The sequence below is a fragment of the Rhinatrema bivittatum genome, chromosome 1 (assembly GCF_901001135.1).
Source record: "Rhinatrema bivittatum chromosome 1, aRhiBiv1.1, whole genome shotgun sequence".
In the NCBI taxonomy this organism is placed as follows: domain Eukaryota; kingdom Metazoa; phylum Chordata; class Amphibia; order Gymnophiona; family Rhinatrematidae; genus Rhinatrema; species Rhinatrema bivittatum.
Genome location: NC_042615.1, coordinates 694458748 through 694475560, shown reverse-complemented (window position 1 = coordinate 694475560; position 16813 = coordinate 694458748). Strand labels below are relative to the sequence as shown.

Here is a 16813-nt window from a genome sequence, read left to right as displayed (position 1 = left end):
AGGGGTCTGAACGCTTCAACCTGACAAAGGACTTCATGTACCAGAATTCCCTGCTTCATGACGGGTTTACTTACAGTCTGCAATACAGCTGTAATTAGGACATTGAGAAACTCTCTGTCAGCACATTGCACATTTTCATTTTTTGGCGAGCCTCAGCCAGGAGGTACCGGGGACGCTATTTTAGCCCCCCAGTTGGTCCAGGGGATTTTGTGGCGGAGTGATCCCCCAGACTTGCCTGGTGAGTGGCCACCGCTGAGTTCAGTGATCAGGTATCTTTTTCATATCTATGTTCGATGGTTCGTTCGACTATGGGAAGATGTAGTCTCCATTCTTCTTGGAGGGGACAGATGAGTATCACTGGATGGTCCCCGAAGGAGGCTTTAACTTCCCCTGTTGGTTGAAATCTCAATGTGGTCTGAGGCTTACACAGCAGGTCCCATCCGATAAGGGATACCATGGTCCCGCCTACTTGTATAGTTCATTCTTTCTGCAGAGGGGCAGTGAGTACCTGACCTGAGGCACCCACTATAGAAACAGTCTCTTTCGTCGGGGGGGCCGATTGGTGCAGTCATGACAGATCGTTGGCCTCTGAGTCCAACAGGCCCCTGATTTTTGTTGTGTTACCTCGTGGATCTCCACCAGAGGGTCAGTGGGGATTCTTCCCTCCCGGTCTCTTCAGGCTGTATGCTCCTTGTCGCCTCCCCCGCCATCTGCCAGTGGGGGTTGTCCGATCTCCTTCCTCCTCGGCCCCTTTGTGTCGGTGCAGGTCCATTTTTGTCGTTAGTATTCACTGCAGGGCTCCCGTATTTCTTTTGCCATTCTTCACAGTCTCTCTTCCAATGGCCTTCATTTTTGCAGTACGCACACTGATTCTTTCCCAAAGGGGGTCTTGTTCCCCCTCCTCTTCGCGGTCTGCCATTGTCTTGGCTCCTTCCCGTCCGCGTGTCCTCGAGAGCGGCGGCTAACAGTCACTTTCTCCTTCATGTCTCTACTTGCTTCTCTCTTTTCTCTTCCACTTCTCTATTTCCACATACTTGGTCTGCTATAGCTTTTAACTGGCTGAGGCTCATGCCCTCAAAGCCTTCGGCCTTCTGCAGCTTCTTTCGGATGTCGGGTCTCTATTATTAAGTTCCTGGTTGCAGGGACGGGCCCTTTTCTTCTCTTCCTGATCCCTGTTCCCATACACCTCAAAATACGATGAAAAGATCACAGTCCATCTGGAAATTGAATAGGTGACCTGCGCCTGGAGGCAAATCAGTTCTGACGAGGCTGAGAAGCTGCAAAACATTGCTTCCTTCATACTTGTAAGTTTGGCATTGGGTTAATTCAATAAAGTCAACCTGGATCTGCAGGCTTTAGGTGTGCAGGAGTGATGATCAAACCCTTGGAAGCCTTGTATCAATTACATTGCAAACACTAAGAACATATGGTAATAGCCAGAGCCCAGCCCCCACCAGTGGTAAAAGAACATAATTGCAATATATATATATATATATATATATATATATATATATATATATGTGTGTGTGTGTGGGCCACTACTTTATCATTTGGGCCGACTCATATTTGCTCTTGTTCCTAATCTTGCATAGTGGCCCCTGCCACTGAATCAAAATTTTTAATATTAAGTCTTTGTTTTCTCCGTTTTTTGTTTTTTTTTACAAACGGCATCCTGTAATTCCCACAGTCAGCGCTGCACATGCTTGGCTGTCTTATCTTGCCAGTTCCTTAAAACAGGGAGTAGCTCTGCATATTTAACTACTGCTAGCCAAAGAAGCAACAAGAAAAACTTTAACAAAGAACCCATTCTTAATCATTTCTCTAAATTTCCCAGAGACAGCTTCAAAATAAACTGCGTCAGCAAAAGAGAGTTCATACTTGGCATTCTTCCACCTCTAACCGATCCTCCTCTACTTGCTCGTCCTCTTGGCAGCCCTCTTGGCAGCCCTCTAGAGGGCGATCTGCCTCTTCCTCGGGGTCCGGGATACCCGTGATACTGCCTGGACGGGTTCCCGAAATTAGTTTCTTCCAACGCTGCGGCTAACAAACTGACACGTTCTCTTAACTTTCTAGTTTCTTTCTTTTCCTTGCTGTCTCCATCCGGTTCTCGGTTTACATAGACTTTATCAGCCATTGCTTTTAATTGGCTGATATTCATTCCCTCGAACCCTTCCTGCTTTTGCAACTTCCGGCGAATGTCTGGGCAGGACTGCCCAACGAAGCTCATCACTATGATGGATTGATGTTTGGGGTCCTCTGGATCAAATGGGCTGTATTGGCGGTACGCATCCATCAGTCGCTCCAAAAAGTTTCCGGGGGACTCGTCTCTCTTCTGCACCACGTCTTGGATTTTTCCATGTTTACAACTTTCTGCTTCCCTTTCTTTAAAGCTTCAAGAAATGCGGTCTGATAGGCGGTAATGCGCTCCCGCCCTGCCGCAGTCTGGAAATCCCAGTTGGGATCTGCAGTCGGGGCTAAGTCTCTCACTACGTCTTCGGGACGTCCATCTGATCCGGCTCCTAATCGAGCTGCCTCTTCCATGTTTAATTGTATCTGTCGGCGTTCTTCAGTGGTAAAAAGAATGGAGGCTAAATGCCGAATGTCAGCCCAGTTGGGATTATGGGCTGCAAAAATGCCCCGTAAAAAGTCTATCATCTGTTCTGGTTTTTCAGCGTATGACGGCCCAAGCTGTTTCCAATTGAAAAGATCGCTGGATGTAAAAGGTATGTAGGTAAATAATTTTATTGTTTGCATAGTGCGATGTTCGTTTTCTTCAGTCGGGGCTACAGGAACTACAGTTGATGTTTCCCTGATTGGTAATTGCAAACTTGCTGCGGCTTGGGTTTTACTGCGAGTTCCGTCTGCCACGGACGACTCGCTGCCGCCTTCTACCTTTGCGGTTGCCGCTTCGGGTTGCTCTTCATGAGCCGGTGCCATCCTTGGATCGGCTTGCGCATTGGAGGGAACTGGGGGACTTGGTGGCGTAGGATATGCCAGGGGACAACTAGGGGCATATGGTGGCGGCAAGATATTTTCAGCGTCGGGCAGTGCTGCGGGCGGCAGGGGTTTAATTTTTTTTTCTGGAGTCCGTGAATTCCCTTGTACTACAAATATGGCCGCCGCAGATGACGCATGCTCTGTAGGTTCCAATATGGCCGCCTTTCCCCTTCTCTTCCGGTTTGGGGACTTCCGGTCTCCCATCTTACATACTTGAGTTACCATTACGAGGGCGGCTCCCTCTACTAGCTTCTTTGCCCACGACGGAGGATTTTCAATAACTGCTATCCATGCGGTTATATATGGTATATCCTCAGGGCAATCCGGATTCCCTTCTTTTATAACTAGATTCTGGACCCTTGTGGCCGTTTGGAAATTGAAAGTTCCTACCGGAGGCCAATTTACACACAAACTGGGCCACCTATGGGTGCATCGTTGAATCATTCCGGGTTTTGTACATTTATGTCTATCGAACACTTCGCTATAGTGTTCTGTCATGACTTTTAATGGAGTCGAACCGCCCCCTCCCATTAGGATAGAATTCACAGACAAAGGAGGGAAGGGAAGACGGATAGGTAAGGGGTCCGTATCCGTCAGACACAAAAGGATCACAATCGCCCCGACTAGGACGCGGTCAGCCCGGCCTAGAACTGCGAGGCCATTCACTCTCTTTCACACAACAAGAAACCTATTCCCACTATCGTATACTTCACTTATTATTTTCTCCTTATTATGCGCGTGGTCTTCGGAACGTAATTCCTACTAACACACTGCGTGGGGTGTGATCAAGGCCCCCTCGGTCCGCCAGGGATAGACCGGTTATTTTCCTTATCTATTCTTCACTTATTCCCTTGTTTCCATGATACTCGCCTGCAGGGGTCTTCCGATCGTCAAACGACAGGTTACAATAGGAGGACAATTAGTGTCCCATCAATTCCTCTACGTGCCAGGGTGCCCAGTACCACTTATAGGGAGAGACCTCCTATGTAAATTAAGGGCTACCTTGCAATTCGAACCTACCGGTGAAATCAAGGCATCCTTTGCCGATAATCCAGTCTCTCTCATTTGTCCACTCCAAGAGGAATGGAGACTACATCTCCCCGTCCTTGAACAAATCACTCTGCATCGATACGAAGTGGACACCCCTCTCAACGAACAACGAAGGCAACTAATGGATAGCGTGCCTAAAGTATGGTCCGAGCAAAATCCAGGGGGAATAGCCATCGATGCTACCCCTGTTTGGATCGAAATGAAACAGAATGCACAGGTGATTAATCAACCTCAATACCCCATTCCATATATGGCCAGGCAAGGAATCCAGATACATCTGCAGAGACTGTATGATTTGGGCATTCTCCGACGAATCCGATCTGCTTGGAACACCCCTTTGTTGCCCATAAAGAAACCTGGTTCTACTGATTACCGACCAGTACAGGATCTACGGAAAGTGAATAATCAAGTAGCAGATCTAGTAGCCCTCTTACCAAATCCATACTCAATCTTGGCTCAAGTTTCCCCTGCATCCAAGTGGTACAGTGTTATTGATCTCAAAGATGCTTTCTTCTCCGTTCCAGTAGCAGAAGAATGCCAGAAGATCTTTGCCTTCACATGGGAAAATGCACAAACTGGAATCAAGCAGCAGTACACATGGACTCGCTTGCCGCAAGGGTTCAAGCACTCACCTACGCTGTTCGGTGAGCAACTGGCAAAAGACTTGAAGATGTACCAAGTCATGTATGGGCCAGTAATACAGTATGTGGATGACCTTCTGTTGTTTCGTGAAACGTATCACGAATGTGCAGTAGCCACTCTCCACCTGCTAAAGACGTTGTACTCAAAAGGATACCGTGCAAGTAAAAAGAAGGCGCAAATATGTGAATTGGAAGTAGAATACTTGGGCTTCCAAATACGGGAAGGTACCCGTTGTCTTGGAATATCCAGTACCAGTTCAATCAGAGGTCAACCTGTACCCACTTGCAAGAAAGAGCTCCGAGCGTTCCTTGGAGCTGCTGGATATTGCAGGCTGTGGATTGCTAACTATGCTGTTATTGCCCAGTCCCTGTACGACAAGTTGCGGGGAAAGGAGGCAGAATCTCAGCCTTTTCAGTGGGAAACCCATGAATTGACAAGCTTACAACAACTGAAAGATGCCTTGATTGAACCCCCTGCTCTAGGGTTGCCAGATGTAATGAAACCATTCCATCTATACGTCGATGAGAAGAAAGGAATGGCCATTGGGGTATTGACTCAAACTCTAGGCTCGTGGGAACGACCTGTTGCATATCTGTCAAAAGGAATGGACAATGTTGCAAAAGGATGGCCAGGTTGTCTTCGAAGCATTGCGGCTGCGTGCTTACTAATCCCAGAGGCTGTCAAATTGACTTTTGGTCAAACACTAAACGTAACAACTTTTTTGGCTTCGCTGTTCTTATTCTCTGATAAGCTTTCACTGCTGTAACCTAGATTAGAACAATGGATGTATTATGTGATGGGCTGTATTACTGCAGACTCGCGAATTCCTTTCCAGAACTGCAAGTCCCAGCAGCCTCTCCTGCAGAACATGGGAGAAGTTTCACGAAAGTTCCAGGGTGTCTAGGGAGGGGGTCAGTAGCCCCTTCAGCCGGAATATGCTTGCTCAGCAATGCTTAGAACGCATGTGTAAAAGATAAGAACTGTAAAGTGCATAAGAGTCTGCTCCTGGAGGGGAGGGGCATGCAGTTGTACTAAGCCTTTGTCTTAGCTGCATCTTGCTGGCAATAAAAGTCTATCTTTACGGATCAGTTGTCTGGACCTCCTTACTGACTAAAAAGAGACGGTTACAATACTAACCAGCAAAATATAAGAATACAGATATACAATATTATTTTTCAAAATAGACCTGCCTTCAAAATTATATTTGATTAAAGAATAATTAAAAAAAAGAAAAGTATATTTTTTCTTTGACACTGAGAATCAGAGAAGCCAAGATTTAAATTTCAAAACCTTCATTTATTGCTGCTTTAAATTAGTATTTCAGACCTTAGTTAATTTTTGAATATGTACTTTCATGCAGTATTTTTTTGTGGTGGGACTACATTTTAAAATGTTTTGTGTTTTTACTATCTCCTTGTTTAATTTGCCTGTGGTACTATGTTGTATACAATATTATGTGAATACCCACTAAACTAAATAATAAATTCATGTGGACTAAATGTATTCCATATAGCCGTTTTTCAAAACTGATAGCATAGATCTTGTTCATTATGCTTGTATTGGTTTTAACAAATGTGTAGTTTAGTATTACTAGTCTCTAAAATAGGACTAATTTGTCTCTTCTTTGATATTTAAGAAACCAAAACCAGGCTCCCTTCCTATCCCACCTCCAGAAAAAAAAATGTAACTAAATACCAATGTGTATCTTTCTGTAATATATTCATAGAGCAGGTTTTAAAGGTGTAATGTTTTAATTGAATTGCACTTTTAAAAATTTTACTTCTAGAATTGTTTTTCTTTTTAGAAAGAAGCAGTATCTATTGTTCTGCAAGTGTTCTTGTGTGTGATTTTTGCAGGCAGGAAAGATGTTCAGATTCTGTGGGGTGCCAGTTTAGTAATTTTTTCTGAGCTCCATGGTGAGAATAAATCTCTCCCCTAAAATGAAGTGCGAAGATAAGTAATAACTTTTTATGCATGATGAGAATCAAAAAATCTGAACCTGCTGGTCTTTGCTTTTCATTTTTCTTTACCTTGGTCTTTCACTCAAAACCTCCTGCCGTGTGCACACGATGTGATCAATAACTCAATAACTTTTTTCATGCAGTAATTATCTCTGTGATATTATCTGGGCACTGTATTTCTTTATTACCCAAAGATGTAGGAGATATTTATATAACCAGCTGATCCCATTTTGGATGAAGCTAGTTCATGACAGCAGGAGAGATTGTTTATTTTAAATAGTATTTGCTAAAAAGACTATCTAGTAAACTGGATCTGGCTGTTATCTCGAACTTCAGGATAAAAACAGGTGTATTTTATGGCTTCATTTATTATTCCGTATGTAATGTCACATTAATTATGCTGTAGAAGTCATTGGGGAGTTCAAATAAAATAAACATTCAGTTGTGCTCATAAGTTTACATACCCTTGGCAGAATTTATAATATGTACAGCATTTTAAGAAAATGAATGATCAGACAAAACACAACCGTTTTTAATGTATTTCAAATTGTGCTATTTTGTGATGCATAATAGTTTTAATCATTAAACAAGCCATAGCAATAAGGAAAATAAAATGGCCCTAATCAAAAGTTAAAGAAAGAACTGACATACCATAATTAAAAATCAACAAATATCAATGCTGAATTGCCAATGACCATAATATCTGGGCAAAATGTGTCAAGTGAGTACACACAGTTCAGTGTGCTATGCACATCCGATTGGTGCCACAATGTTTAATCATTGGTCATTTTTAAAAACTTTTTGTGATGCAATAGCAAGGTTAATGTGCAAAATATTAGTGTCTTTTACCACATAATAGAAATTGTCCACAATTTTCATCCACGATATTAATGATATTAATAGTTAATGATATTTCAACTTATGAAGAATTATAAGCCCGAAGAGTTGATGTACTGTTTCTTGCCAAAATGCCCGACACTGTCCGTGTTTCGGAAAGCGGGATTCCTTCTTCACGGGCCTACTTGATGGTCCGGTGATCTTCTGGCTTAATAATTTAAACTTTTGGAACTTGAACGAGTCTTACCGCAAGTATTACTCAGTTATCACACTATTCCTTTGGTGATATTACCCTGTTCAAAAATGTACATACCCTTGAATGTTTGGGCTGATAATACACTCAAGTTGACACACACAGGTTAAAATGACAATGAAGGGTAGGTATCCACACTTGTGCCTTGAGTGTGCCTTGTTTGCTTGTAATTAGTGTCTGTGTATAAATAGTGAGTTTTTTAGCTCTTGAGAAACTCTTGTGCATTTCAACCAGGGCTGCACTGATTTTGGTAGTTACTGAAGCATGGGGAAAGCAAAAGAACTGTTGGAAAGATCTTTGAGCAAAATTAGTTCAATTTTATAAATCAGGATAAAGGATATAAAAAGATATCCAAAGATTTGAAAATGCCAATCAGTACTGTTCAAACTGTAATCAAGAAGTGGAAATGTATGGGTTCTGTTAATACCAAGGTAGACCAAGAAAGATTTCAGACACAACTGCCAGGAAAATTTGTGGGGATGCAAAGAAAAACCCAGTCAGAGCACTACCTGCCTTTGGCCTGCCTCTTTGAGGCTCCAGTTGGAGCTGCAGTGTCCTGGTCCCAGCCTGCCTTCCTCTCTTCCCCCCCCCCCCCCCCCCCCTCTCCTTTTTACTAACTGGATGAGCTAGCCCCAGGTCCCTTCTTAGGGAGATGATAAAAAAAAAAAAAAATCTGTCTATTGCCGGTCCTGCGGTAACAGAGCTCTATTTCTGTCTGGTTGAAACTGCCTGCCTGTAGTCTCAGAGATAGTAGAAAGGAAAGTGAGGTTGTGCAGGTACTAGCAGGCAGCACTTTGACTGAAAACAGCACTGCCCTGAGACCAGCAATTGAATTTATTTTGGCCTTAGTGATTCCAGTAAAGCTTAAAAAAAAGCTGTGAAGGAGAGAGGGACTAGCTGGGACCGTTACATTACAGCTCTCCCACTATCACCAGGACAACAACGTGCTGCAGAACCCAGCAGCTGAATGCACCAACTGTAGCCTGTAGGTAAGTTAAGGTTACCTGCAAATAAAAGAAGCTTGGGGGGTAGGGTTGGGGGATTAAAGCAAGAATTTGAGGATTGGGTGAAGGTAAGAAGGAAATTTGGGAAGCAGCGAGCAGCCCTGGTGGTGGAGAATTTTTAGCTCAAATCTGACAATAGAGGCATAAGTGTTCCAGGTCACATAATATACCTCTGTGGGGTAAGCTTGGTGTGCTTTTGGGAGTCGTTGAATAACATGGACCTGTTTTAAAAAAAAAAAAAAAAAATCTCTCGGGCTGATATTTTACTGAACAACCATTTCCCTTATTGCTGTGGTTTGTTTAATGTTTCTGCTATTCTGTGATGCATAATAGTTTTAATTTAAAACACATTAAAAATAACATACAAGTGTTTTGTCTGATCACTCATGTTTTCTTAAAATGCCATACATCTTACAAATTCTGTCAGGGGTATGTAAACTTATGAGCACAACTGTTAGAACATAAGATATGCCATACTAAGTCAGACCAAGGGTCTATCAAGCCCAGTATCTTGTCTTCAACTGTAGCCAATCCAAGTCATAAGTACCTGGCAAATACCCAGACATTAAATAGATTCCATGCTACTGATGCCAGCAACAAGCAGTGGCTGTTCCCTATTGATAAGTTTATGGACTTCTTTAAGAATTTATCCAAACCTTTTTTTAAACCCAGCTATACTAGCTTCCTTAACCACATCCTCTAGCAACAAATTCCAGAGCTTAATTGTGCGTCGAGTCAGAGAATTTTCTCTGATTTGTTTTAAATGTGCTACTTGCTAGCTTCATGGAGTACCCCCAAGTCCTTGTATTATTTGAAAGAGTAAATAATCATTTTACATTTACCCATTCAAGTCCATTCATGATTTTGTAGACATCTGTTATATCCCTCCCCCCACCCCCAACCGTCTCATCTCCAAGCTGAACAGCTCTAACCTCTTTAGTTTTTCCCCATAGGGGAGCCGTTCCATGCCCTTTATTATTTCAGTTGCCTTTCTCTGTACTTTTTCCAGTACAACTATATCATTTTTTTGAGATGTAGCGACCAGAATTGCACATAGTATTCAAGGTGCAGTCTAACCATTGAGTGATACAGAGGCATTATAATATCCTCTGTTTCATTTGCCATTCCCTTCCTAATAATTCCTGACATTGTTTGCTCTTTTGACTGCCACAGCACACTGAGCAGACGATTTCAAGTAATAACTATGATGCCTAGATCTTTTTCCTCAGTAGTAACTCCTAAAATGGAACCATACCGTGTAGCTACAGCATGGGTTATTTTTTCCTATATACATCACCTTGTACTTGTCCACATATTTCATCTGCCATCTGGACGCTCAATCTTCCAGTCGCGCAAGGTTCTCCTGCAATTTATCACAATCTGCTTGTGTTTAATTACTCTGAATAATTTTGTCATCTGCAAATTTGATCAACTCACTCATCTTACCTCTTTCTAGATCATTTACAAATATATTAAATGACTTAACTCATTGAGTTTTAGAAATGGCTAAAGTTATCTGGGTAATTTAATTGAATAACTCTACTCATCTAAAATAGCTACCCCTCTCATTGTTTCCTGAACCAATTGCTCCATAAAGCTGTTATTTATTCCATCCAGGAACTTTAATGCTCTAGCATGTCCTCATGTTACATTTACTCAATCAGTATTGGGATAATTGAAATCTAAAACAAAAACAATGAGAACTACAAATTTATCTTAATAAAGTCTAAATGAAGGTGTCAGCAAGCCAGACGTTGTGTGTTTCAGAATGAACCAACCAGCTTCTCAATCATTCACCTTCATAAAAAATCACTATTATGTTCTTCAAAAATTGTATTAAAAAAACATTTTTTTCTTTTTTAATTTTTATATCTCCAGTCCATAGAGAATATTCAACAGCAATCCCTTAAATAATCACTGTGAAAAACAGCCCAACACAGCCGATGTATCGCAACAGCAGTGCTTCTTCAGGGGCATATAAAACTTCATTACAGAAGGAGTATGTGCCTGAAAACATGATATCAAAAAACCTTTAAACCGGTGCAATACCAACAATAAGAAGTAACAGTACTTATCTTTTTAGATGGCTACCATTTCAGTCTGGACTCAGCATCTCAACCATCTCTTCACAGAACAAAGGAACTGAAGCAGACGACGTCTCTTTAAAAACATAGCAGATGCGGGACATAAGTCACTGACGTCACTAAAATGCAAATAAGAAGTAATAGGACAACCCATCATATAATTCTTTCCAATCAGAATAGAAGTTATTAATGTTAATTGAAAATAATGCTTAGATGGAAACCATCATTGAAAAAAACCTTGTTAACCCAAGAAAACATGTAAATCCAAGTCAGAATTAAGGCCGTTAGGAATTACAGTCTTTAATCTATAAATCCAGCGTTGTTCTAATCTTAACAGTTGCAGTTCACGATTTCCACCCTCACCAAATGTTCCAATACTTGATCAATGGCTCAAAACAATAAATCTTCAAACCAATGTCCAACCTGAATACAGTGAGAGACCAAAGGTTCATCCGCCCGAGCATGCTTTATGTTAAAGCGGTATTCGATCATACGGGTTGTTAATATTTGCTTGGTTTTCCCAATATATAGCAGATCACAAGGGCATTTTATCAAGTAAATCACCATGGTTGACAAACAGGAAGTGTTGTATTTATAGGTAGATCTTAAACCCAGATTTTAATTCCAAAAAACTTGTAACCGACATAGAAGCCGAACATGCAAAGCACTTCTTGACAAGGCTGTTGCGAACCAATGATCTCTTCCTTGGGATTCAATGAACTCACAAAATCAGAGTGTACCAGAATGTCTCTCAGATTTGTAGCACGGAAAAAGGTAATGCACGGAGGCGATTGAAAAATATCATGAATTTGCAAAATGTGCCAATTTTTCAAAATAATTACTTTGGCCTCTGGGGAAAAAGGAAGAATGTATGTATAACATGATGAATCTTCAATGGGTCGGGGAAGAAAAGGCCATTCGCGGTGAGCAAACTTAGCTCGCAAATTAAGCTTTAGGAACACAAGAACGTGGATATCCTTGTTGTAAGAATCGTTCTAACAAGGCTTTTGATTGTAACTCAAAGTCTGCAGTAGTGGTACAAAGACGTCTCAACCGAATAAATTGACTAAGCGGGAGACTTGCCTTAAGTGCACGTGGGTGAGCACTTTCAAAATGTAAGTAGGTGTTAGAACACACAGGTTTACGGTAAATAGAAGTGATGAACCCATCGCTAGTCATTTCTATTTTAATATATAAAAAAGAAATTGACTTATACTGGATTTTTGCCTTTAAATCGCAAATTGGGATTGCAGGTATTTAATTAAGGAAATCCCCAAACGCATCAACTGTACCTAGCCATAAAACAGAACATCGGTGTAACGTTTCCAGGTAACCAGTTGATCATGAAAAGAATGATGAGTAAGCCATTCATCCTCAAAAGCACTCATGTAGCCAATCTGGGGCCATGGTAGCCCCCATAGCGATCCTACAAATTTGCTAGAAAAATTTGGAATCAAAAGCAAAAAAATTCCTTTTCAGAGAAATCTCTAAAAGTTGTAATAAAAAATCGCTGGGAATTCGATGTGGCTGAGGTCTTTTATCAAAATAAGTACTAGCTACTTCAATAGCTTCTTCCTGAGGAATTCATGTATATAGTGCTTCAACATCCAAGGTAGCTAGCTTCAAGTCGATGGTGTCTACTCTTAGTTGTTCCAAAAAGACTACCATATCAGAGAAATCTCTTATAAAAGTGGACATTTGTGGAACAAATGGTGCCAAAAATTGATCAATGAACCGTGAAAGCAGTTCTAACAAAGATTCACAACTAGAGACAAATGGACGGCCTGGTGGTGGTTGTAAATTTTTGTGAATAAAAGATAAAAATGGTAGCCATCTAAAAAGATAAGTACTGTTGCTTCTTATTGTTGGTATTGCACCGGTTTAAAGGTTTTTTGATATGTTTTCAGGCACATACTCCTTCTATAATGAAGTTTTATATGCCCCTGAAGAAGCACTGCTGTTGTGAAACATCGGCCGTGTTGGGCTGTTTTTCACAGTGATTTTTTAAGGGATTACTGTTGAATATTCTCTATGGACTGGAGATATAAAAATAAAAAAAAAACAACAAAGAAAAAAGTTTTTAATACAATTTTTGAAGAACATAAATGATTGAGAAGACCGGTTGGTTCATTCTGAAACACACAACGTCTGACTTGCTGACACCTTCATTTAGGCTTTATTAAGATATAAATTTGTAGTTCTCATTGTTTTTGTTGTGGTTGCTTGTTTTCTTGGGTAACTTTAGGACTCTTTCTGATATTGAGTTGATAATTGGAATCTCCCATTATTACTGCACTACCAATTTGGTTAGCTTCCCTAATTTCTCTTGCCATTTCATTGTCTATCTCATAATTTTGGCCAGGTGGATGGTAGTATACTCATATACTCTTCCCTAACACATAAGGGATTTCTACCCATAAAGATTCTATTGTGCGTTTAGTCTCTTGCAGGATCCTTATCCTGTTGGACTCTATGCCATGCCAGACATAAAGTGCCCCCCCACCACCATCAAGTTGCTCCTCCCTATCATTGCGATATAATTTGTACCCTGGTGTGGCACCATCTCATTGGTTATCCTCCTTCCACCATGTCTCTGAGATGCCAAGCAAGTTCATCTCATAATTCACTGCTATATACTCTAATTTTCCCATCTTACTTCATAGACTTCTGGCATTGGCATACAAATTCTTATTTGCCTATAATTAGTTTTTGAAATCCATACACGTAAGTAGTGTTAAATTCATTAAACAGTGAAAATGTAATTTTCCTCAGTTTGCAATAGTTACCCCAAGAAGAGAGTTTGTGACTTCTCATCCTTTCTGGTAACTTTATTTTTATAAAGAATACACTTTATTTTAGCATCATGCTGTCCAGCATTTGAAATTCTCATATGTTCCATGGGATTTGTTCTTGTAGACTGAAATCTTACAAGAATCCAGAATGATGATTCCAGATTGTCAGCGCAGATTAGAAGCTGCATATGGAGACCTTACACAGCTATTAGTAAGTATTATAACATGAGCCATGTTTTCAAATTTCCTCTCATACTTTCAGACATTAATTAAGCACTTCCAAAAATGTATAACAAATATAGATAAATTAAATTAGCTCTTCTCCATCTATTCATATTAGTTTGTTATTCAACCCTTTCATACCTTGATGTGCAAGTACTTTGTACCTATAATCATGTATACTATTTTGTGTAGTAAAATTGGCACCTCTTTGTTTTTCTCACTAGTAAGCCTGAATTCTAGCAATTTCAGTACATTGGTTTGTGTAAATTCCTCTTGTAATTTGTAAACTTGACATGACAAGGATACAGGTAAACTTATTGGTGGATGATGTGCCTGCAGAACCAGAGAAAATTAATATAGGAAGGTCTGAAAAGGAATCTGATCTTACCAGGTATCCAGAAAATAAGTATAGTGTAATAGTTTGGTCAGGACTGTCTCCACAATGAATAATTCAGACTATTGCTTCCTGGGGTGTATGTGGTGGAAGGGGTTCTCAACCATTTCACAATAGTGACATCTAATGGCCATAGAAATGAGGTCTGAGATCTCTAGCCAAGGCCTGTCACTGTCATGATTAGGCTAGATGTGAAGAAGGGGGGTTTAAAATGAAGAAACACCTCTGGGTAGCTTCAGATGAAGGCTCATGGCTCTGTAGACTAATAGAGGCCAGTTCCTATTGAACTGGAAACCCAAACTGAGTGAAACTATCAATCCCCCCCCCCCCCCCCCCCCCCCAAAAAAAAAAAAAACTGGTCTTCTCCTTGTCAAATTGCAAAATTGAATTAATTAGATCAAGTTTTAGAACAAAACATACACATACCATTAAACCTAGTATTTAATATATTATACCATAATAAATACATTTCAGGTAATAGATGTTAGCTTCTGCAACAGTATACTCTTATGCAGCTTACATAAAAGTTACCTTTACATTTTATAAGCATTTTTTTCCATAGACGCATGAGGAAAAAAATAACCCTTCAGTATGTCTAGCCCTTAGTCCTGTATCTTTTTAGTCTACATTTTTATAGGCTTTACCAATAACACTGGACAACAAATTTTCACAAAAGTCATGTTACGGAAATGAAATTAGTCAATTCTTATACATTTCCATGTGCTAAACACGAATATGACTGTGAAAATGGAAAATTGGCTCTAGTTTTTTTGTAATATGCAATAATATAATTACATCTTGAATTGTATGCCAATAGTAGGAGACCTACGGTTAATACCGTTTGAAAAATGAAGTCCTAGACTACGTCTTAGATTTCTTTGCTTGTCTCTTGTACACCTGTTCGGGAGCATCTCTGCGGAGTATCCAGCAGTAGTCAGCCAGCATGAACCCTTTCTGACTGGGCTTCATATAGTACACTGCTGACATCAGCTTACTCAGCAGCAGCATGGCAGTAGAACTGCATTGCATCAGAAAATGATGTAATAAACTCTGGATGATGTGTGCATGATGGTATTATGCAATATGATGCAATATTACATCATTCTAGGCTTATTTACAGTCCTGGATAAATTTACATGACTAAACATAGAAAGTGAACTATATTAAATATCTTCAAAACAAGAGCCAATAAAAACTTTTCATGGTCATATTCGTGTTCAGCACATCAAGATACTACAGAGTAGGACCTTTTAGGTCAGTAACACTTTCATTGTTGCCCAGTGTAATGAATAAATGTTTGCTGATTTTTACCCTTAAATTGATAGAAATTTTTAAGAACAAAAAGTTTGCTTCTAATTTTCTTTCAAGTTAGTTGACTAGACACGTCTAAGATGCCAATAGTAGTGAAAAAGAAAATGTTGTATAGCTGATTGTAGATTTCTTATATATAGGTTTGTATCTACTGAAAATTGTCCAAAAGTCTACATATAGAAGAGTACACACAAATAGATCTGTTGTGAGCAACCTTCTAAAATGTGAATAGAGCTCACTCGTTTTGGAAACCGTATTTTCATTGAATACATGCTAGATATCATGTAATGTGTGTTCCTAAATTGAAATAACATTTTTATTCTACTAATTTTTGTCACATTTCAAAAGATCTGGTTAGGTCTTTTAAAAACAGTTTGCTTAGGTCAGCTAAAGTTCAGACATCACTGTAACATTGGTAAAACTCCATGATAGGGATTTTCATAGTAATGTGTCAAGGCAGCATGATCTATTAGTGACATGCACCAGGACAACAGATAGACTATATGGCCCATTTAGTCTACCCTTCTGCTCAGCTTTATAGTTCCTTCCTGCCACCGAGATCTATGCTTGTCCCATGCTTTCTTGAATTCTTATATGGTCCTTGGCTCCACCACCTCCACAGGGAGGCTGTTCCATGTATTGTCCACCTATTCTGTACAGAAATTTTCCCTAGATTATTCCTGAGCATACCCACTTTCACCCGCATCCCATGACCCCTTTTTCCACAGAGGCTTCTTTCCATTGAAAGAGGCTTGCCTCCTATGCATTTATTCCTTGGAGGTAGTTAAAACATCTAACTTTCCTAGCGTGTAGCAGATGGACTCAAAACAAATGGGTATAGTGTGCTCGTGCTAGCAGTTGGAGACTGATCTGACGTCAGCACGGGTACATATACCCCCACAGGAAGTAAAGCAATTCAGTAATTTCCGTCTCCACAGCGGTTTGGAGCTACTCCATGCTCGCTGAGCATGTTTCCAAATTCTAACGACTAAATTCATAGCAGAAATCTACTGAAGACGAGCCCCGCACTCCTGCGGTGATACCAGGCGGTCACTCACCCAGTTGAGTTTCCCGAGCTGACTTCCGTGGTCCCTCGGAGGTAAGAGCCTCGGTCCAGTGGCCGGTTCGCGGTAGGGACCCAGCCCCCGAGCGAGAAGGGCTCGGGCGCGGCTTGGCCCCCGAGCGAGATGAGTTCGGGCGCGGCCTAGAGGCAGCCTCGGTCCCGGCGTGGACTTGGCCCCCAAGCGGTTCGGGCGCGGCCTAGAG

At 40.7% G+C, this 16813-nt stretch overlaps 1 protein-coding gene across 1 annotated transcript in view; it reads left to right on the top strand.

The window, feature by feature from the left end:
- The window catches only part of TBCA (tubulin folding cofactor A), a 136505-nt gene that overhangs the window by 108906 nt on the left and 10786 nt on the right, over positions 1–16813 (top strand). Inside the window, exon 3 of the mRNA XM_029575407.1 lies at positions 13745–13831. Coding sequence (XP_029431267.1) covers positions 13745–13831 — 87 coding nt within the window. The remainder of the gene's footprint in view (positions 1–13744; positions 13832–16813) is intronic.